The sequence below is a fragment of the Sebastes fasciatus genome, chromosome 19 (genome assembly GCF_043250625.1).
Source record: "Sebastes fasciatus isolate fSebFas1 chromosome 19, fSebFas1.pri, whole genome shotgun sequence".
Lineage (NCBI taxonomy): Eukaryota > Metazoa > Chordata > Actinopteri > Perciformes > Sebastidae > Sebastes > Sebastes fasciatus.
The window spans coordinates 7,124,916-7,146,527 of NC_133813.1; the positions used below are offsets into that span (position 1 = coordinate 7,124,916).

Consider the following 21,612-nt stretch of genomic DNA (forward strand, 5'->3'; position numbering starts at 1 on the left):
AAAGTTTGTAGCAGAAAGGGGGGAAAAAAGGAAAAAACACAGAACAGCCCTTTTCCACCCTGACAGAAAGAGAAGGTGAGGAGATAAATGAGACACACCTGTGAGCTGTGGGGAAGCTCACAGGTGTGATCATCTAACAAAAGCAGCATGAAGGACGACAGTGAGAGGAGTTGAATGAGGAGAAAATTTAAGTTGAATTCAGTTTTTGGTCATCTTTATACAACTAAAAGAAGTCAGTAACATATAAAAGTAAACTGAGTAGCAAAGGAGCCAAGAACTGGCTTGGACAACCAGGCACTGCTGGAGGTGTGCAGATCCCTGGAGCAGGTGGATTTGTGTTCAGCTTGGACCTGTTGGGACGCTACTGTGGTCTTCTTGCCTTTGTTGGGCCAGCAAGATAAGTCTTTTTTTTTTCTGACACCAAATCACAGTCTTTTTCAATGGTGTTCCTCAAGGTCTTTGTGTCTTAATGTGGTAATCTGGAGGGATTATTGATCATTTTTATCAATTTTTGAGTGGTAAAAAATGTTAAATTTAGCACCAAATCTGTGTAACAAATGGTATCCACCCAAAAATTGCTGCAACAACTTATAAGACATAATAGAGCATGGAGATGTCCATCATATACTTTAATCATAATGTTCTAAACCCTTAAACACTTTCACAATTTATTTTAAATAATGTTTATTTCTGATTTATGACTAGAACAACTTGACACACAGTGCTGAGCAGCATCTCAAATTAATCTTCAGGTTCTCAGCTTTCAGATGATGTACACCACTTCTATGTGACATCTACTGTTGACCTGCTATCTCCCCCTAAAGACCCCCTGTACCCCCCTAAAAAAAGACAAAAAGCAGGTCTATTGTGGGTCTCAGAGGGTTAACTTGTCACCCATCTGTAGCTTATATCAGAAAAATGTGTTCAGTCATTAATACATTTTTGCCACCAGGGGGTGTAGCCTGTCCACAGGATGGATGCTGAAGTTATTCCCCAATATTCAAATTAAGAGGCCTTTAAGGGAATGGCGTCAACTTCTTAATAAAAGCCCTGTGGATATTTGTGTGGTGACTCTACAGAGCTTCTCTCTGCACAATTCTCATTCACAATTTGAATAACACGGGTACAAGAATAATTTGTTAAAGGAGTTTCTTCTGCATCTATAATTTTAGAAACACTTCTTACTCCAAATGCAAAAGAGGAAGCACTGACTTCACAGTATTTTCACAGAGCTAGATTTAATGTCATGTTGCACAGAAAAGTACAATTGGTAAAAACATAATGGCACAATACTTTGAGTGAAAAGTCACAACTCAGCAAGAACAGTAGATGGAAGATGAAGATATAAGTTGTCTAAACATGACACCACTAAACGTTCCCCACATCCTGGGTATGTGATATTATATTAGCAGAGAATACAAATTGTCATTAACAAATGGATAAAAAATAATGTTCAGTTACTCTGTATGACTGTTCATTAAATACGCTCCTTAAGGACGTCTTTAAACATGGTACTATCCATCCAAATGACTTTCACAGCATCTAATTTCTTTCTCAGTTTCACAGTAACAATGGTCTATATTTACACATAGAAACACTTTGTACAACTCTTTGTGTGTGATGAATACATCTTTTCACCACAAGGTTGTCCTTTACTCAAATTCAAAAAGATGGTTTATGAAGGTTTTTTTTCCTTCTTAAATCCACTTTCAACACTGAACATTATATGCCGGCCGATTAGAGTGTTGTTAGGCTATTAAATAGGCATTATCGGTCGCTATAAGCCCCATAGATGTGGCTCAGTAGTTGCCTACGACACCCACTATTAGAAGAAGAGTAAGTCAGGCGCTGTAGTATAGACAGTGTGAAACTCCTAGAAACCCAGGAGACCAAAGTTGCATCCTGTTTGAAACCAACAATGTGTAGTTGATTTTTTTTGCCTAAACCTAAAGACGTTGTAGTTTTGTTGCCTAAACCTAAAGAAGTTTTTTTGTTCGTGTTCAAAACGTTACATTTCATTCAGTTTTACAACATGTTAGAATGGTTGCTTTTAAGTTTCACTTTTACAACGCAGTAGGCGTAGTAGGCCTCTAATGACCCACATCTATGGTGCTTATAGCGACTGATAACGCCTATTTAATGGCCTGATAACAGTTGAATCGGGTGCAGATGCAAAAGTATTTAGGCAACATAACAATCATTACAAATTCAAAAAATATAGTGAGTTAACTAACGAGCTAAAAGGATAGTCAGAGTCAGGCACACTTTGTATTAAAGAGTATTACATCCATTACAACTGGAAGCCGAGAGTGGCCGTGGTGGCTGCTGCTGATTTTCTTCGGCACGTTATCTAAAGATCACATCATGTTTACAACATGGGAAATCGAGTACACGATATGCTTGACGTCCAAGTGGTTAAGTCGTGAAGAACTAAGCAACGGCAATATTAACGTTACTGTCGGCGTCTAGAAGCCACAGAGGCTAACAATTTAGTAAGAGAGCAAGTGGGTAACATAATGCAGTCAAAAGTCATGAACTCGGAGCTTTCAGAAACTTTCCACTTACGAGGTCGTGAAGACCACATGAGGTATGGACTCATCTCGTAAACACGGTAAACACGACCCCATTTGAAGGCACCAAAAGCTCCACCAGAGACACAGAAGACGTTTATACAACTGTCTCCACCGGCTGGTTTGTACCACAACGTGGTGGTCAGACTATTTTGGGAAAACAGGCCTTAAAACGAGAAAAAATAGTTTTACAACCTGAAGATAATGAAATCTAGAAAAGTTCTAAACCACCACAGTCACTCTGGCTTCCAAGACCTTCCTCTGACAGAATGAAATAGACGTATTACATGTCACGTTTGTTAGGCTGATCTCCATCACGATAGACTCCCTGCAAGCTAACAGTTAGGCAAAGCTGCATTCTTTCAGAAATCGTTCCTGGACTTGCTAATACGTATTTATTAATTGTCCATTTAGACCCCTAAATTATGTACTTAAATTGACAATATAAAAGAAGAAAAATGGATTACAACGATAGATGAAAAATATTAAAATTCCCAATATGTACTGCACATGCTTTACCTGACGCACAGGGTATGAACTTGGAATGCAACCCCTGTGGAGGCATACAAAAGAAGCTTAAGAGAAACCTGTGCTCATAGTGAGACACAGCTCTCAGCTAAAGAAAAGGGCATACAATGCAGTCACCTCTCACATGAACAAGTGCGCTTTCATAAACTCCACTTTCCACGAGCGCTGCGCTCCACTAATGCACCTCTTCACATCCTCCGTGACAAGAAGAGAAGTGGAAGTGCGAGTCTTTCCACGGTTTCCTCCTGCCGAGACGAGGATAAGGCAAACACTTTTCTGTGATACCAGGCAGAGCTTACGTCTAGTGGTTTGAGGTCCTCAGACAGAGCAGAGGGGTCGGGGTGGGGGAGAGCTTGGAGTAGAAATGGCTGCTCAGGTGCTGGAGGTCCACATGTGCATCTGTTTGGCGATCTGCAGCACAAAGACAATGTCCGGCCGCCGGTCCGGGTCTCGGTTGATGCACATGCTAACCAGGTCCCGCAGCTGTGGAAAGGGGGTTTTAGTTTGAAGAATAAGGTTATTCTAAGTTTTTCTTATTGTCAACAAATCCTAGGGCTGCACGATTATGGCCAAAATGCTAATCGCGATTAATTTGATCAATATTGAGATAATTTATCACGATTATTCCTAGATTTTAGGGACAAATTATTTTAATTGCAAATTGTTGTGCTAAATTCCAACCGTCGAAAATTCTCAATGTTATTCTTTTACTTTATTATTGTCATCTATAGTGGTTATTTGCATAACAACATAAAATTAAAATGATTAGGAAATAAATCATTTTATTTTTATTAATAAAAAAAAAATCTTGGAATTAGTTTTAATTATATACTGTATTATAATATATATATCAATTCTGTAAAAACATTGCCTTCAAACAACTGTAGTTATCCAACTTTCTCATGAAAAACAAAATTTTACAAGATTACATTACATTTGAACGCATCATGATAGGGTTATAATCTACCATCGCCCGATACTCATTTTACTGAGTAGAGCTTGAACGCACCATAACAGGGCTGCATAGCGTGTAGCTCCGTTCGGCAGACGATATCGGTCACTGTGATTATTTAAAGCTGTCCACTTTGTGATCGGATCACCCAGGATGCATGTTAATACCAGGTCTGAACAGGGCCTATGATAAGGGCCTAACAGTCAGGTTTGTGTTGCTCTACCTTGTCAGAGTAATGGTCAGATGGGAGGGGAGGGTAATCACACTGCTCAATCTTCTGGCAGAGGGAGAGGAGGTTCATCTTGTCCCCATAAAACGGACTCTGCAGTGCTGCCATCTGGAGAAAGAGGAAGACAGGCTGAATGAGAGAGAGGAAGAAGTGCTGGTGTGGGTGTAGGCAGGGAACACTGGAAACGAAAATGATGCACCAAAAATACCAATAAAATATTGCTCTTGACTAACATCCAAGACATTAATGACTCAAAGGAACAGTGTGTAACATTTCGGGGGATCTATTGGAAGAAATGGAATATAATATTCATAACTAGTGTATAATCACCTGAAACTAAGAAACGTTGTGTTGTCGTTAGCTTAGAATGAGTCTTTCATATCTCTATAGAGAGCCTTTCTCGTTTTTACGCTACCTGAAGGTCACCGCAGTAGTATGACTCGCTCGTGAAACTGCGGTATCGTGAGCTGCAGAGTGCAAAACCGTGATACCGCCAGTCGCCGTCTGACTTCCGTTGCTCCTAAGGTGGTGTTATTATGGTCGGGGGCGGCTGTGACTCAGAGAGAGAGAGCAGTCACATGTTGAAGTGATTGGTTCCGATTCCGATTGGTGGACGAACCGCTCTACCTCTGAGCCACAGCCGCTCCAGCACCATATTACACTCAATTTGCACTTGCCCCCACTGTATTGCACAATAATAATAAACACTGTGGTTTGATTTGAGTTATATTTGCTGAGCACATGTTCCCCTAAAGAGAAACACATTAGAAATTGTGAGACAGTGTGAATGCCAGATGTTGAAAAGCTGACGCTACACTGTATTGGCTTGGAAAGTTGAATAATACCAATAATGTATGAAAGATGTGGAATATTTTAATGTTTGTTGAAAAAGCTGACGCTAAAATGTCAACACTACATGACACATTTTTATAATCAAATGTACTTGTGCAGGGGCAGTAAGTTGTGCAATTTTAAAAGTGAGAAAGTAAAAAAAGGGAAACAATGTTTAAAAAAAGCTGAGGAAAGAAGAGAGGGAGAAATGAAGAGTGAAGGAAGTGTCTGGTATCTCATGTGGTGGATGTGGTGATGCAGCCAGAGAATAAATGAGACTAACACATAATGCTGCTCATTCAGTCTCTGGCCTGTCAAAACCTCTCACATGCACAGAGAATACCCAGCACACAGGAAGACTGTGAAACCATTGTCTGTGGAGATGGCTGACTCAACAGCGCTCAGCATTCCAATGAAATACGAGGAAATGTGACTAAGAATAGGGGTTATTATGTCCACAGTGGTGGCAAGCATCTAGATGGAGAGATGCTGGGAAAGTAGCTAATTGGCTATTTGGACACACCTCTTATCTGCATTGCTAGCAACAGGGCCTAAAGGACAACATACAGTGTGAACATATAACATCAAAACACCCGCCCATGTTGTTGTTTTTATTGTAGACAGACACACTGAGAGCGTAGACACGGCGTCATGGGTAGATGTGCGTCGACCTCTGAGGATACGCAGCTGTTGTATCTCCCACAGTTTGTCAACTCTCCAGGAAAGCAGTGTTTTTATATCATTCTCTCCCCTATCATCACATCCAGGCGATCTTAACTATTGTTTTTGTTATGTCTGTGGCACATCCACTGTGTACTTTAGTAGGTGTCAAATGCCATGCAGAGGGAGGAAGTAATCATTTATCTGAGTCATTCATTCTCAATAAAGGTCAAAGTGTGTGGAAGCCTACCTCATACAGAAGACATCCCAGGGACCAGATATCAGACTTAAAGTTGTATCCGTTCTCGTGGATCCTCTCCGGTGACATGTAGTAAGGTGTCCCCACTGAGACGGAGACAGCAACAAACAAATAATCATTGCCTGATCACACTGATCATAGTATTGATCAGATTTGACATTAAACTAGTTTCAATTAGTTACTAAAAGCCCTAAAATATCATACAACTGAGCTGTATCCTATTGTTTTTGCATGAACAATGGACAATATTTGTCATTGTTTTGTGTTGTAAATTGATTTCAAATAATAAATATACACCTACATTTGCATAAAGCAAGCAGATTTGCCCACTACCATGTTGATAAGTGTATTAAATACTTCTTACTTAAATAATGTGTGATTAATTTGCAATTAATCATGAATAACTATGGACAATCATACGATTAATTGCGATTAAATATTTTAATCGGTTGACAGCCCTAGTATGTATGTTCTGCATACATGTCGTGTATATACAGTACTGTATGTGCTTTACCTAAGGAGTGTGCTGCCGTGGTTTTAGAGCTGAAGAAGCGGCCTAATCCCAGGTCACCCAGCTTTACCTCCCCTGTGGCTGTTATGAACACGTTGGCTGGCTTGATATCTGGTTCACACACACACACACACACACACATAGACACAGAGCTTATCAGAACATTGGAGGCTGTAGAGAAAGATGAAGACAGCTGTGGTCACAGTATGTTACCACACATATTCCTGTGTTTGAATATTGACTGTAGAATAACAACTAGAATCACTGCCTTGAGCTTGTATGCCTCCGTCAACCAGTCAGGTCGCAGTTTACATCCATGTCTGTCCAAAATGTAATTGTTTTATCCCGTTAAACTGACGGCATCATGTGTAAAATTGTTATAATTAGCAAATGACTTCTTGAGTTATGGCCAAAAACATGTTTTGTGCGGTCAGTGTTCTTGACCACCAAAATCTAATCAGTTCATCCCGGAGTACAAGTAGACGTTTGTGCTAAATTTGAAGAAATTCCCTCCAGGCATTCCTGAGATATCGCGACTCACGAGAACGGGTCGGGCGGACGGACAACCATCACCGGCGCAGAGGCATAATAAAAGTAAGAAAGTAAAATGATAAAACAGAGGTGAGAGGATGGTTTGGGTAAAGCAGAGGGATGGATGACAGGATTAAAGAAACAAATATGGACATGATGAAGTGTGTGAGTAGCTGTTTACCACGGTGCATTACTCTGCGTGAGTGCATGTGCTCCAGGGCGCTGCAAAGCTGCACAAAATATTTCCATATAGTCCTCTCTGGGATGAGACGCCTCTTCTTCTTGAAGTACTAAACAGATAGAAGGCGGGATCGTTAGTCCATAAAAAGTTGCAGTGCTTATCTGAAAGATGCTATGGGTAGCAAAGGATTGCTCTTATCTCACATTAATTGGATTACTATCTAAGAGGAGAACATTTTGGAGAAAATTCCCAGGTAATAGTGGGATCTCATTTTCTGGTATTCAACCCTATTATTTACATTCCATTATTCTGTAATTTCTCTATAACAGACCGTTGCTATGTATAACAGACCGTTGCTATGGGTGCAGCTCTGATGTTGGACTCTGGCGGACCGTTTTTGTGTCAAAATATTGATTTCTTCAGTAAGTAGCTGTGTAATAAAAGGGATAATGTACAGCTAGCGGGTCATTGTTGTGAAAGAATCCCCTTCAGGGCGATGAGAGACCCCTTCGCTTCGCGTCGGGGTGCAGCATCGCCCTGTCGGGGATTCTTTCACAACAATGACCCGCTAGCTGTACATTATCCCTTACGTAATCAACTTATCTAACAAGTATTTGTTTTTCTGAATGCAACATCTGTTGAGTTTAAGTCACATTTCTGCATCTGTCTACTTGTTTTAATCTGAGGTAAGCCAGTGAGTTTCAGAGGGCTACATAGCAGTTTCCTGACCTTTATCATCTGCGACAGATCTCCAGCATCCGCCAGCTCCAGAACAATATTCAGCTCGTTGTCTTCAATGAAGGAGTCGAGGTATTTGATTATATTTGGGTGATTCAGCTGCTGCAGTGGACAAACAGAAGAAAAATGGTTAACGCAAAATGTTGGCAACTGGCATGGTGATTATCACAGGGGTCCCTTGACCTCTGACCTCAACATATGTGAATGAAAATGGGTTCTACGGGTACCCACGAGTCCCCCTTTACAGACACGCCCACTTTATGATAATCACATGCAGTTAGGGGCAAAAACCATGCCATACCATTTCTGGTGTGTTCTTTATACTAAAACAGTTTAGCTAAAATTAATTTTAAAATGTCGCAATATATCGCAATATATTGAATCTTAACACCTGTATCATGATGCGTATCGTATCGCCACAATTCTTGCCAATTCATAGCCCTAGGACGTATGTAATGGTTTTGTCCTCATATTTTCCTCTAAACGATGCTGGAAAACCATTCAATCATGTCTGTGTCACTGACCCACTGTGGTTATGGTTGATCAACTTTACCTTTAGTAGATCTATCTCTTTGATGCAGTCCTGACGAGCCTTCGCATCCATCATCTCAAAGATCTGCAGTGACAAAGATTTAAGTAAATATGAATTTATTCTTTAATTTAAAAAAACAAAAACAAAAGCCTTTATTATTTTAGTCTTACACTGTAAAATGTTGGGTAGAATCTAACGTTAACGCTAACTCTGTTGATCCAGTAGGTTTGCTCGTACCTGGACTTTCTTGAGTGCAACCAGCTGTCCCTCCAGCAGGTACGTGGCTTTGTAGACCTCACTGAACTGGCCCCGACCAATCTTCTTCTCGATCTGGAAGTTTGCCAGAGTGCAGCAGTACTTATAGCTCGACACGTTTTTCTGTACAAGAAAACACCACATCAAAAGGTTTAACAATGGAGTGCATCATTAAGCGTAGTTGCATCTAATAAATCTTATTCTAGAAAAGGACTACTTGCTCAACTGTGGCTTTTAATTCATAGTTTGCATGCACAGATTTGTGGCAGACAGTGGCTCAGATTGCACAAATGATAGGGCTGTGATGTTGGATGTTACAAGGACTGTGATAAATGCAAATGCAGATCCCACTGTTCTGATTGCACCTCTAAAACTCACTAATTAACGAGTTGTGGTCGTGGCTGTACGGGGTGTTTATGTGCCAGACTATTTCTTGGCTGGGAGCAGTGACTTCCTGGACTCTCTGCTGAATGATGAGGATATTATTCCAGGAAATAACTGCACCAGGCCAAGAAATAGTCCAACATCCCGTTAAAACTTGCCATTTTTTTGCTTTTACTTCAGTTTTTGTAAGGATTAAGATTAGATGTAATATGTTAATAGGTTTCCCCCTGTTCCCATTCTTTATGCTAAACTAAGCTAAGCTATTGTGCTGCTGGTGTAGCTTTATATTTAGTGTACAGACATGAGAGTGGTGTCAATCTGAACATCTATTCTATCCAATATCTGTAACCGCTTATACTAACCAGGCTGAACATCTAACGTAGCATATTTACCCAAAATGTTTTAAGTCTTTATTATGTTGATCAGTGTAAACATTTTTTTTTTAAATTAAAAAATTAAAAGAGGTGAAAATTTCTAAAGGCACCCCTTTCCGGGGACTGCCCATTGTTCCAACGACCCGTTATTTCAACAACACAATAGTCCAAAAAATGCACCACTGGACCGTAAGCTCATTAGACCGACAGCCCGTTATTCCGAAAACAAACATCCATTGTCCCAAAGTCCCGTTATTCCGAAAATACACACTCTCACTGCACCGCCGTCTTAAAGCACGGGCTCAAGCCCCTGGTAAGCCCGTCCATCTAAAAGGGCCCACGATGCTCCCTTTTTTTTCCCCGGAGCATCGTGGGCCCCTTTATGTGGTCGGGCCTGGGGGCTTGAGCCCAGAAACAACGGGACTTCAGGACAATGGGTGTTTGTTTTCGGACTACTGGGTTGTCAGAATAACGGGCTGACGGAACAAAGACATGGCACCCTATTTCCGACTGTTTATGTCCATATAGTATATGATTGTAGTACGTAAGTAAATGTAAGCAATGAGCGCACCACCATTCAGCACAGTATATGCTAGCTTGTTAGCTTGTTCTTTCAGCTTTTATCAAAGTTTTAGCCATACATTTGGATCGTCAGAGTTTCAAAGAGAGGGGAAAGCTAACTGCAAGTATCAATTGTGTTGACAGACACTTTATGGAACTTATGATAGACACCAGATATTTGTTGTTTGTTTTAGAACAAGTAACATTTTGCTTTGTTTCTCTATCATAAGTACTTTGAACATGTCTAATAATATACTGGTTGAAATGCCCTACCTGATCCTCCTGACCAGGTATTTTGTAGAGATTGTTGTGGTTGTCTAAGGTGGGCTGGTTGTTGTTCTGTGCCTCCATGGTAGCATCACACCCTCCTACTCCTGTAGAAGATACAGGTTCATTTATTCTGCACATTTACAGTCACAGAGCACTTTACATAAGAGCATAAAAAAACTACAACTCAAGTGATAAGAGGCCGGTGAGAGATAAAGCATGAAAGCAAGGTGACTTGCTTGCCGGCTGCATGTGACCCACGTGAGTTATATTGTTTGAATTACAACAGGAGACACCAGTGATACCTCATTTGTTCTGTTGCTTAATGTATCATCAATGCCCACACTTTTTCTTACATAATTAATATTGTTTGCTTCACATATCTGTAATTCTTCCCTATTTGGAGGTTGGTTCTCCTCAGTTGCTGAGACATAACAAACACCGGCACCAACTGAATAAAACCTGATAGAATTAAATGAAACAGGCTCATAGATGGCAATCATGTTATTACATCTGTTATTATGACAATACAGTACATGTGCACATACGATTGTGTGTGTGTGGGTGTGCATGTGCGTGACTGAGCAGGCCACATCCTGGAATGCAGGATATTGGCCCTAAAAAGGGGGTCGGTACCTTAAACTGTGCCAGTGTCCTTCGTGAGTCTTTGCAGGCCTTTGCAGTTTCCTGACTCCGAGATCACAGTTCTCTTTGAGATTGTAAAGTTGAAGTCACCGATATTCGCTAAATAGTAAACAGAAAATAAATAATACGTTTCAATAATATATCAATTAGGGTTGTCAAAGTTAACGCGATAATGACGTGTTAACGCAAATTCGTCTCAACGGCACTAATTTCTTTAACACATTAATGCAACGCAAGGTTGTAGCTCAGTTTTAAAGCTAAAGTTAAATTACGTTCCAAACTTCAGACACGCCCACTTTATGATAATCACATGCAGTTTAGGGCAAGTCATAGTCAAGTCAGCACACTGACACCCTGACAGCTGCTGTTGCCTGTTGGGCTGCAGTTTGCCATGTTATGATTTAAGCATATTTTATTATGCTAAATGCAGTACCTGTGAGGGTTTCTGGACAATATGTATCAATGTTTTGTGTTGTTAATTGATTTACAATAATAAATATATACATGCATTTGCATAAAGCAGCATATTTATCCACTTCCATGTTGATAAGAGTATTAAATACTCGACAAATCTCCCTTTAAGGTACATTTTACAGATAGAAATGTCATTAATTAACAGCTTAAAGCTACGCCTGAACTAACTGCTAAGTCACAGAAGCACGAGTAGTACTAATCGCTCTTTTCTTCTGGGTGCCTGTGGTGATGACTCATGATGATAGAGGCCTTGCACTAGTTTTAACTGGAAATGAGATGGCCATTTCCAAACAAGTGTTTCACTGAAAGCAAGTAACAGAGTGAGCTGCTGAGTAGCTTTTCATATGACTAGCTGAGTCATCTGAGCGTGACCTCGAGCCTCCTCTCTGCAACTTATTCAAATAAAGACACACTAACACTTTGAGATGGCTCTGTAGCATTTCTGAAGAAACATCCAAGCCAAGTACTGAAATATGAATAACTTATTTTTTACCACAAATAGCTAAAAATGTCTCAGATATATCATGTTGAAACTTGCTCCCTGGCCTAAAACATTAGAAGCATTATTAACCCCCCCTCCTCCAATCTATGATGAGTCAGCTTTAAGCATTTAGCTGTGCGTGCATGTGCTAACTTGCGCTCGCTTTAACCTACTCCGCTCCACTAACCATTAAAATGTTAGCAATGCGTCTGCCGTGACTTAGATTACACCACAGGGACAGATCTGTGCTACATACACATGTCAGGCTGCTGTTAATGAAGGCTGTGCTGTTGTTGGCATTCAGGGCTAGAAAACCTCTCAACGTAGGACCCGTCTGACTTGCGCCCCGAAAAATGAATCGACTATCCTGTGTACAAAATGCCTCAGATTTACGATTTCTTTCTAATCCAGTGATTCAGTGAGCTTCCCTGATCTTATACTCGGCCAGAAAACGGTCAAATATATTTTAGAACAGGCTTCAGTTTTCAATCACTCCCTGCTGTGAACATAGTTTTAAAACCAGCCTGAGCAAGAAAGAGAAAGATCAACATGCGGGAATCCAAGCAAATTACGGTGCTGAAAAATGCTAGCTCCAAAAGCGAGTCAATCTCCGTAGACCCCCCCACCCCCGTGATAAAATGACCAACTTTAAAGCAGAAATAGACATGTTTACAACCTGGTATAGCTATTTTCCCTGAGGTATGTCTACACTCGCACACACAATGTCAGGACAGACGCTTTTTCAAAAATCTGGCTCTTATCCAATGGCTGTGAAGAAAGCACGTGGATCAAGTGCAGGTTAACCTTTCGCCGTCTTTGTTACGCTATGTCCAACGGAGAAAATTGCGCGTCACCGCTAAGTCACAAGCTATGCAGATTTAGAAACTACCACAGAGAAAAGGAAGAGCAGCTACAGCAAAGACTGTAACACTACTTATAAGTATTTCTAAGCCGGTGGAAGGCGATTCTCAGAGTTATATGTGAAATTTGCCAGTTATTTTTTCAATTTCACACAGGGGGAATACGACGTGAAGCGACACAGTTCATGTGAGTCTAACAAGAGACGTGCGGCTCAAAAAGAGATGTGCCGATCTATGGATGCATTCTGGCAAAGTGTCGAGATGTGACAAGATATGGGGTAGAATAGAAATGTTTATTATTTAAAGGCACGGTTGACAATGTTATCCAGTCTACACTATTTGTTATATTGGTTGAAATGGTCTTTACACCCCGACAGCGATCCATTACTTATGAGCTCTGAAAAAGCGCCAGAAAAGAGCCGTCATCTGTAGCTGCTGAAATCCTTTAAAAACGTCTACCAATCACTGCCTCGCGGTCCGCTTGGAAAGAACCAATCAGATGCCTCCCTGCCTCCCTGCTCGTTCTCTACCCTTGGTGTGCAACAGCCTGAACTCGGAGCGTGTCCCTGCAGCAAGATTACTGGAGAATGGAAGAGAAAACTCAGCCAAAAGCAGCACTACTTGTTCTGCTTACTTGTCATGAGATAGCGTTGTTGAGTTGAGGTCCTCTCTCCGCTCTGTGTCTGTGAAGTAGTTACAATGCGGCGGTGCTCGTGCATTTGTGTGGGGGGCGTTGCCTTGGAAGAAGCCCCGAGGGGAGGGGGTGGATTTAGACGGAGCTCCTGAGGCCATGTTACTTTCAAATTATGCTAGCTTTCCAACATCATCGACCCTATCTTTAAGTTAGATAGACATTGAATCAAAATTGTAGACTACCTCTCAGCCTGGGTCCCACATTGTCCCACACAAACATACTCTTTGTCCCACATTTGGTTTGTTGGGATCTAGTCACCCTAGACATGAGTCTGTGCTGCCTACTAACCCAGAGATTAGATGCCATGTTGATGCTGGGTCTGAACACGGCCTGAGAGGTTTTTCGTACATGTCCCACATCTGTCTTTCCAAATTCAGAATAATACCAGGAAAAGATGTATTCATTTACATATTCATTTCTGTTCACCCTGTTCTATTGATCCTAATTTGAAACACAATGTCAATGTGAAACCACACAGCTGTTTCCTCTTCCTGTCACAACTGCTCTGAGCCTCTCAAGAATGCTACACAAATTTCCAAAGAAATAGTAGAAGGGAGATTCTTCACATCACAAAGAGCCAGATCGAAAACTAATATTCGAAACTCTTAGTGTGAGTGTGAATATGTTCGGGCATATTGGTGTTAACGCTGTGATAGACTTGTAGCCAGTGCAGGGTGTGCCTTGCCTCTTGCCCAAAGCATGCTGGGATAGACTTCAGCTCCCTGCAGCGGACAGTTAGTCACGAGTCCACTGCAGTTAGAGAGATAACAACAACCACAAACAACATTCCAGTGCGTCAAACGAGCTTTAAGCGTTTTACTCGGAATCTATCAGCTAATGCAAAGAGTTCCCAGGTGTTTCTGTGGAAGCAACACAGACAGGACTGCCAGCCAACACAACAATAAGCACACAGTACTTGCCGACCCCCTGATTTTCCCGGGAGGCTCCCGTTTTTCATCGCCCTCTCCCAGTTTCCTCTCGGGGTCACAATTCTCCCATATTTCTCCCGATTTATGACAAATGTTAACACTTTTTTCCCCCTTTTTGTTATCTAAGCCTGTTTCTGGAACTGAACAGTGTGTATAATCTCTACCGTTTCAACCCGGACGACAACAGAGCCACACCAACTGTCGTTTCCCGGCCAAAGAGAGCAGTCTATGCTCGCGACAAAGCGCAGATTGAGCTCATGTTTAAGCTGCGCTCGCCACAGCATGCAGTGCCCAAAGTTGCGCTTTGCTCGATGCAGTGAAAAGACGTAGTGGTGCGGCACAAGCCGTTAGAAATAACGGGTTTCAGAGCGCAGTGGTGCCGTTGTCGCGTTGTGTCTGAAAGGACCTTCAGTGAGTGAGAGAAGGAGAGAGAAATTGAGAGAACTAAGAGAAAGAAGTACTCAAGCAGGAGTAAAAATAAATAAAAATGGATGCTTATTAGTTTATGCCAGAGATTCACACGGCAAGTTCAAACCAGAGGGGCGAATTATTCAGTTTTCTTTTCTGAGAATTAAAGGTAAAATCAAAAGTTGAACATAAAAATGCTGTTGCAGAGTTTTGAAATCCTCCCTTTTTTTCAAGGTCTCTAGGTTGGCAAGTATGACAATAAGAAACATTAAGTTCAACTGGGGAATAAATCAACTGGACAGAAAGAAATCTATTAAAATAGAAATAACAAGAAAATATGTTTAATTTACAGTTAGGGGTTATGTCACCAAGGTAACTATTATTACACACACACATTACTCACCCACCAGACAAAAGAGAGTGGGTGTTTTACTTTAGCTTCTTGCCTTCTGAGTTCGGTATTTGCCTACAAAACAGAGTCATGTGTTGTCCTATGACTGAAAACACCAGAAAGTCTCCACAGTAGATCTGCTCAGAGTTTCGTCCCTTTTTCAACCAAAACGAAATATGAAACTAGACGAACTAATATCAGGAACTAAAGATGGAACTTAAAGGTCCCTTTCCGTTCCCCGTGTTTCCACCACATTTGAAGAAACAGGAAGATTAGGCAAATTAGGGCGATGGTGGATTAAAATACAACGGTGGTGTTTGAAACGCAGTTTTTACACATCAGAGACAACACAGTCATCCTGCACTTGGTATTTACTGTTGCGTGACTTTGATGTTTGATGTAATGAGTGAATGAATGAAAAGGAGACATGCAAAGGTGTAAAAGGAGACTCCAGAACGCCTGTCTCCGCCTGTGCTGAGTGTTTGATGGTTATTTATATCAGCTTCAGAACAAAACCGCTATGAAACAGTCAAATAATAAAGTTTCACTCTTTAACTTGCTCACCCGCAGCTCACTCTCTCTGCTCTCTTTATGTCACTCTTTTTTTACAGTAGTCGGGAAGCCGACAACAAAACCTAATATTGTCTTTAACTAGGGCTGTCAATCGATTAAAATGTTTAATCGCATAATTGCCCGTAGTTAATCACAATTTATCACAAATTAATCGTTTTATCTGTTCAAAATGTACCTTAATGGAAGTGGGCAAATATGCTTGCTTTATGCAAATGTATGTATTTATTATTGTAAATCAATTAACAACACAAAACAACGACAAATATTGTCCAGAAACCCTCACCGGTACTGCATTTAGCATAGCAAATATGATCAAATCATAACATGGCAAACTGCAGCCCAACAGGCAACAACAGCTGTCAGTGTGTCAGTGTGCTGACTTGACTATGACTTGCCCCAAACTGCATGTGATTATCATAAAGTGGACATGTCTGTAAAGGGGAGACTCGTGGGTACCCATAGAACACATTTTCATTCACATATCTGGAGGTCAGAGACGTACGGTATATTTAAACACAACTAAGTTCCTTGTTCTCTGCACCAAAATATCTCTTTTGTTAGTCATCTCTCGGTCGTACGACTTCCTTTCTGATGGTTTCAGATCAGTTTTATATTACAACTTTTCTTTACTTCACGGATAATGACATTTAGGTCACCCTGTCAGGGCTTTACTTTATTCATTCTTCTATTTATTGTGTAGTTAATAGTACATTATCCTCCTTCCTGCACGGGAAATTATCAGAACTATTGATCATCTGACACAAAATATACCAATTATAGATTATAATAATTAAATAAAACATTGCCGTACATAAAGAGTTTGGACTTGTTTTTGGCATAAAAAACGTACTACACATAAACTCGCACGGGCGAGTAGCATGCTTGCACAAGCGTGAGTAGTAAAGGTGCATGTGTTTGGGAAGCAGTGAGCATACAACTGAATAAATGAGACTGAGATTATACTACACTAGTTGTGTGAGAGTTTGTAAATGCATGTTTTGAAATAGTTTTGCTGTTGTTAAACACGGCCCCCATTTACTTCAATTCATCAAGACGAGGAATTGATACACAAATGCTCATTTTGTGGGTGAAGTATTCCTTTAAGCTGTGTAGCTTGGCGTGCCTTCAGTCTGACACACATTCTTCTTTTTAAAAATGTTGAAAACGGATCATGACCACACAAGGCTGACTGCCACCTATTTAGCAGAGTGAAACAAAAACATATTTTTATATTTTCCTTTTATTGAAGTTGAGACATTTTAGGTTTTGAATTTAAATAAAAAGAGTCTCTATTATTAAACAGCCAAATGGAAGCCAAAGCCACTCCTACTAGCAAGCATGGCTGACGTTTGAAACAATGACTTAAAACAAATATGTGTCAGATTAACAAAACCCCCATCCAAAATCTAATGTTCATAAGCTGCCAAATATAACTGCATTCAAACTTTGGAGAAACTTCTTCCAAACCTCAAATAGTCAAGACGACAGAGAATAACGGTAGAGCGGCCTTGAAAGATATTCAGTGAGGACGTGTGAAGACATGGCTTCCTGCTGGGTGGATACAATCCAGCCCTCCACCAGCCAGGACACTGGCTCCCTGTCACAGCTGACACGTGACTAATTTTAGCCCGTTATTTGACCTTGGATGCCCAGGCATCCTCATAACTTCAACACCGCCGCCCACCCCACACCCGGCCTCTCACACCCCCCACGCTGCAGCCAGTGCTCACCCCCTGGTGACACTATTTCATGTAATGTCATTTATACCCACAAACACCCACAAACCACACACCATAAACACAGACATGAGGCTGCTTTCACAATGCATATAAAACGTGTCATGTTAGCAGACTGTCATGGCTGGAGGTCTAGGAGTTTGTGTCTGTGTAACACTCTTGTAAGTATGGAGGACCACAAGCGTCACGTAAATAGTAATAAAAAATGAAATTGATTAATAATTGTTATTTACAAATGTATTTATTAATCTATTAATAAATTGACTAAATTACAAAGTAATTAATTATTTGACATTTCAATCTGCAATAAAAATTATTATAAAAAGAATTTACAAATGAAGTATTAATCCTTCAATAAATAGTTCAAATTAAAAAGGGATTTACAAAAACACCATAAAACAGTCAACGAGTACATAATTTAGAAATACATTAATTCATTCATAAATAAATAATGGAATAAAAAATTCAGTACAAATACAGTGTTTAATCAGACATTTAAAAGGGCAACTTCTTTTTGCATTTCCCTTAATAATTCCATTATTTATTTATAAATGCATTAATTTATTTTTGTACTTATGACTGTTTTTTTTGTAAATCCCATTTTAATTTGAATTATTTATTGATGGATTAATATTTCATTTGTAAATTATTTTTATAATTCTTCTTTTTATTGCCCATTAAAATGCCAAATAATTAATTACTTTGTAATTTAGTCCATTTATTCATAGATTAATAAATACATTTGTGAACAATGAAATGCAATTTTGAGAAAAAATAACCTGCAGTTTATGGAGGACCATAAGAGTCACGTAAATAGTAATGAATATTTTGTAAATCCCATTTTAATTTGAACTATTTATTGATGGATTCATATTTCATTTGTAAATTATTATTATTTTTACATCCCAAATATTGAGTTTTTATTGATGCATATGAATTAATTTATTAATGCCATTTTTATTGAACAGTTAGTTATTAATCAATTAAATGCTTTATTACTATTTACGTGAAGCTTGTGGTCCTCCACAGCTATAAGCCAGCACTAGCTAGACTTGTAAAACTAGAAATGTTGCATTACATTGTATATGATCACATTTTACGCCAGAAGCTATATTCAATACCATATTTACTAACTTAAAAGTAAGTTAAAGAGGACCAAGTTGCATTGTAATTAAATAATAGTTGGATTACATTTATTGAAAACTTTTAAATGTCATTTTGAGAAAAAGAAATAACCTGCAGTTAGCAATGGTTTGCAATGGTTTCATGTTATGAAAGAATAGAAGACAATACATGAATATCTGAATATAGTTTGGGGCACCATCATAACTTCATTTATAAAGACAGCACAAGCATTAAATTGACTTGGCAGTGGCCACATGTAAATGAAAAAAAAATGTGACATTAAATTTAAATTCAGTCTCAAAGTTATGCAATTTTTTTTTTATTATTATAAATGTTTATTATAGTTTTCTGTCCTGACCTAGCAGCTGGTAGCCCACATACACTAGAGCTCTTTGTTTCACCCAGATAACAGTTAGCAGGAATCAATGCAGCTTCGTTTCCGTGCAGGAGGAGAAGCAGTAAATATCATTTCCATATGGCAGCTCGCAGCTAACCAAGCTCAATTTTGCAACTTTGCAGCTTACCAAACAGAGAAAACAGACTGTAACGTTACCCTTGAGAAGTGAAGGCGTTTTTATGCGACACAAGTCAACAAAGTTAGTTCATGCATGTTAATAAACTCTGCAGGATATAGTTTATAAACGCGTCACAGATGTACTGTAGGGTTGTAATGAGTCTCTTACCTGCAGAGGAGTCAATATAAAGTCTTGCTTAACTTGTTGCAACAGTTGCTAGAGAGTTGCATTGGTCCGTGTTGTTGTGCAGCTCCCCCTCACACCGACAGACAGACCTCTCTCTCTCTCTCTCTCTCTCTCTCTCTCTGTGGTTAGTGCCTCTGCTGCCACGCAGGCTGCTTTAATGGTGACTGCTATAACAACTTTACTGAATGAGACACTTCAAAGTATATATAACCTCAGCTAAATGGTGGCGAGGTTGTTGTGTGACAAGTGTTTGTTGAAAAAGTAGGTCAGACGTCACAGCTCTCTCTCTCTCTCTCTCTCTCTCTCTCTCTCTCTTCACTCAGCCCCCTTGCTTGCTTGCACATGTGGGATGGGGCCACTGTTAGATGATAGGCTATGTGATATATATGAGTGTATTTACACACGTGACAGAAAGTATAATAGAATTATTCGACGTTTTTGGCTTTGTTTCAGAAGGTCAGTCCAATTTTTTTTTTTTTTGCATATCCAGATTGATATCTATCATCACATGAAAGTAGTAGTAGTCATAAGCCCTGTTCAGACCTGGTATTAAAGGTCCTATATTGTAAAAAAAAAAAAAGAGATTTTCATGTCTTTTATATTATAAAGCAGGTTTAAAGGGACTGTTTGTAACTTTTTAAGCGTATAAATGTAACGGGTTAGCACACATGCGCGTTCGCATATGAGAATATCTAGTGAATGTAGAGTGGACGTTTGTGCAGAAATAAATGCTGCAGCTCCACCAGACCAACAGAGGTTTTCCGTGTCTTGTGAAGTGACAGGGCTCCTCCACGTGTTACGTTGTCGTCTCGTTACCGACCGGGTGTCGGTGTCTTCGGCTGCCGGGTGCGGTCGGGAGGCGATAACGTAACTCGTTGAGGAGCCCCGCTGCTGAAGCCTGCGCTGAGCAGGAAAAGCCAACACTAGGATCAGCATTGATTCACGGAGAGACCTTCGTGTGGTCTGCTAACATTACTGCCAAGCAGCTGAAATATAGAGTGATATTGTGGTTTTAGCTGACGTCTGTCGCCTCACTGTTTTGAGTGATGCTCGTTCATGTCTATGTAGCGCGAGCTCGACACTGACTTTCGTTGATTTCAAGGCCACAGGTGTCGCTGTTAAGCAGCATTTCTGAATCTTACAAATAGTCCCTTTAAGTGCTATATAAATACTGTTAAAACGATCAAAACGCTCAATATACGGAGAAATAAACACAGAACGATATTCAGAAATTGTGCGTTCGAAACAAGCCGTTAGGATTTCTGTCCATTTATGATGTCACAAATACACAATAGGCTTGTTCGAGATGAACTGCGCCTCGCCTGTAAAGTAGATGAGATCAGGCGGCAGCAGCAGGGGGCGGAGACAAAAAGCTGCGGTCAAGTCGGACACCTTTCAGCCGTTTCCAGCAGCCCTCACGGAATTTACAGGAAGTCACAGAAAAAGTTACTTCCTGTTAGATCCGATCTGTAGGCCAATTGTAGTTTGCAGACCACGTTGGAATTTATTTATTTCAATTTGTTTGTAAATATATGTGGAAATGTGCGTGTATCTGGCATTAGATTCTATCCTTTATTGTTTTTATGTCCACCTTGTAAAGCACATGATGAGCACTCGTTTTGATAAGTGTTATATATAGATAACCTTCGTTATTATAATAATTATTATTATTAACCATACAAGATGTGTTTGTTAAAGGGACTGTTTGTAAGAAGCAGAAATGCTTGTTAACAGCAACACCTGTGGCCATTAAGTCAACGAAAGTCAGCGTCGGGCTCGCGCTTGTGCTCGCTCTACATAGACATGAACGAGCATCGCTCAAAACGGTGAGGCGACACACGTCCGCTAAAACCGCAATATCACTCTATATTTCAGCTGCTTGGCAGTAATGTTAGCTGACCAGACAAAGGTCTCTCCATGAATCAATGCTGATCCTAGTGTTGGCTTTTCCTGCTTCAGCCTCCCGACCGCGGCCGGAGGGAGACACCGGCACCCGGTCAGAGACGATAACGTTTCTCGCTGCAGAGCCCTGTCACTTCACAAGACACGGAAAACCTCTGTTGGTCTGGAGGAGCTGCAGCATTTATTTCTGCACAAACGTCCATTCACTAGATATTCTCAGAGCTACGAAGTCTTCTGCAGTGTGTAGTGTGCACGCATGCACGTGAGAGTGGAGCGAGCTGAGTGAAGGCAAGCAGGCAGAGGAGCAGAGGAGCAGAGTACAGCAGAGAC

General features: G+C 40.3%; 1 protein-coding gene and 1 long non-coding RNA gene across 6 annotated transcripts; one reads left to right on the forward strand and one right to left on the reverse strand.

Moving 5' to 3' along the window:
• Positions 1–333: 333 nt before the first annotated feature.
• LOC141757925 (uncharacterized) lies at positions 334–2,347 on the forward strand. The gene is made up of 2 exons (XR_012591779.1): positions 334–1,894; positions 2,179–2,347. It is a non-coding gene; the product is annotated as an uncharacterized LOC141757925 (long non-coding RNA).
• On the reverse strand, positions 1,220–19,646 carry nek6 (NIMA-related kinase 6). 5 transcript variants are annotated; one of them, XM_074618863.1, is made up of 11 exons: positions 19,363–19,645; positions 11,000–11,107; positions 10,370–10,470; positions 8,760–8,900; positions 8,544–8,606; positions 7,982–8,092; positions 7,253–7,361; positions 6,544–6,651; positions 6,021–6,115; positions 4,274–4,387; positions 1,220–3,581 (listed from the first exon to the last, which is right to left on the reverse strand). In XM_074618863.1, exons 3-11 carry the CDS (start codon positions 10,445–10,447, stop codon positions 3,471–3,473), a joined length of 930 nt encoding a protein of 309 aa, XP_074474964.1. In that variant the 5' UTR covers positions 10,448–10,470; positions 11,000–11,107; positions 19,363–19,645; the 3' UTR covers positions 1,220–3,470. The 5 variants fall into 5 exon arrangements, with proteins under 5 accessions (XP_074474964.1, XP_074474966.1, XP_074474965.1 ...); XM_074618865.1 differs by lacking the exon at positions 19,363–19,645 and adding an exon at positions 15,262–15,455; XM_074618864.1 differs by lacking the exon at positions 19,363–19,645 and adding an exon at positions 15,258–15,455.
• Between the last annotated feature and the right edge of the window lie 1,966 nt (positions 19,647–21,612).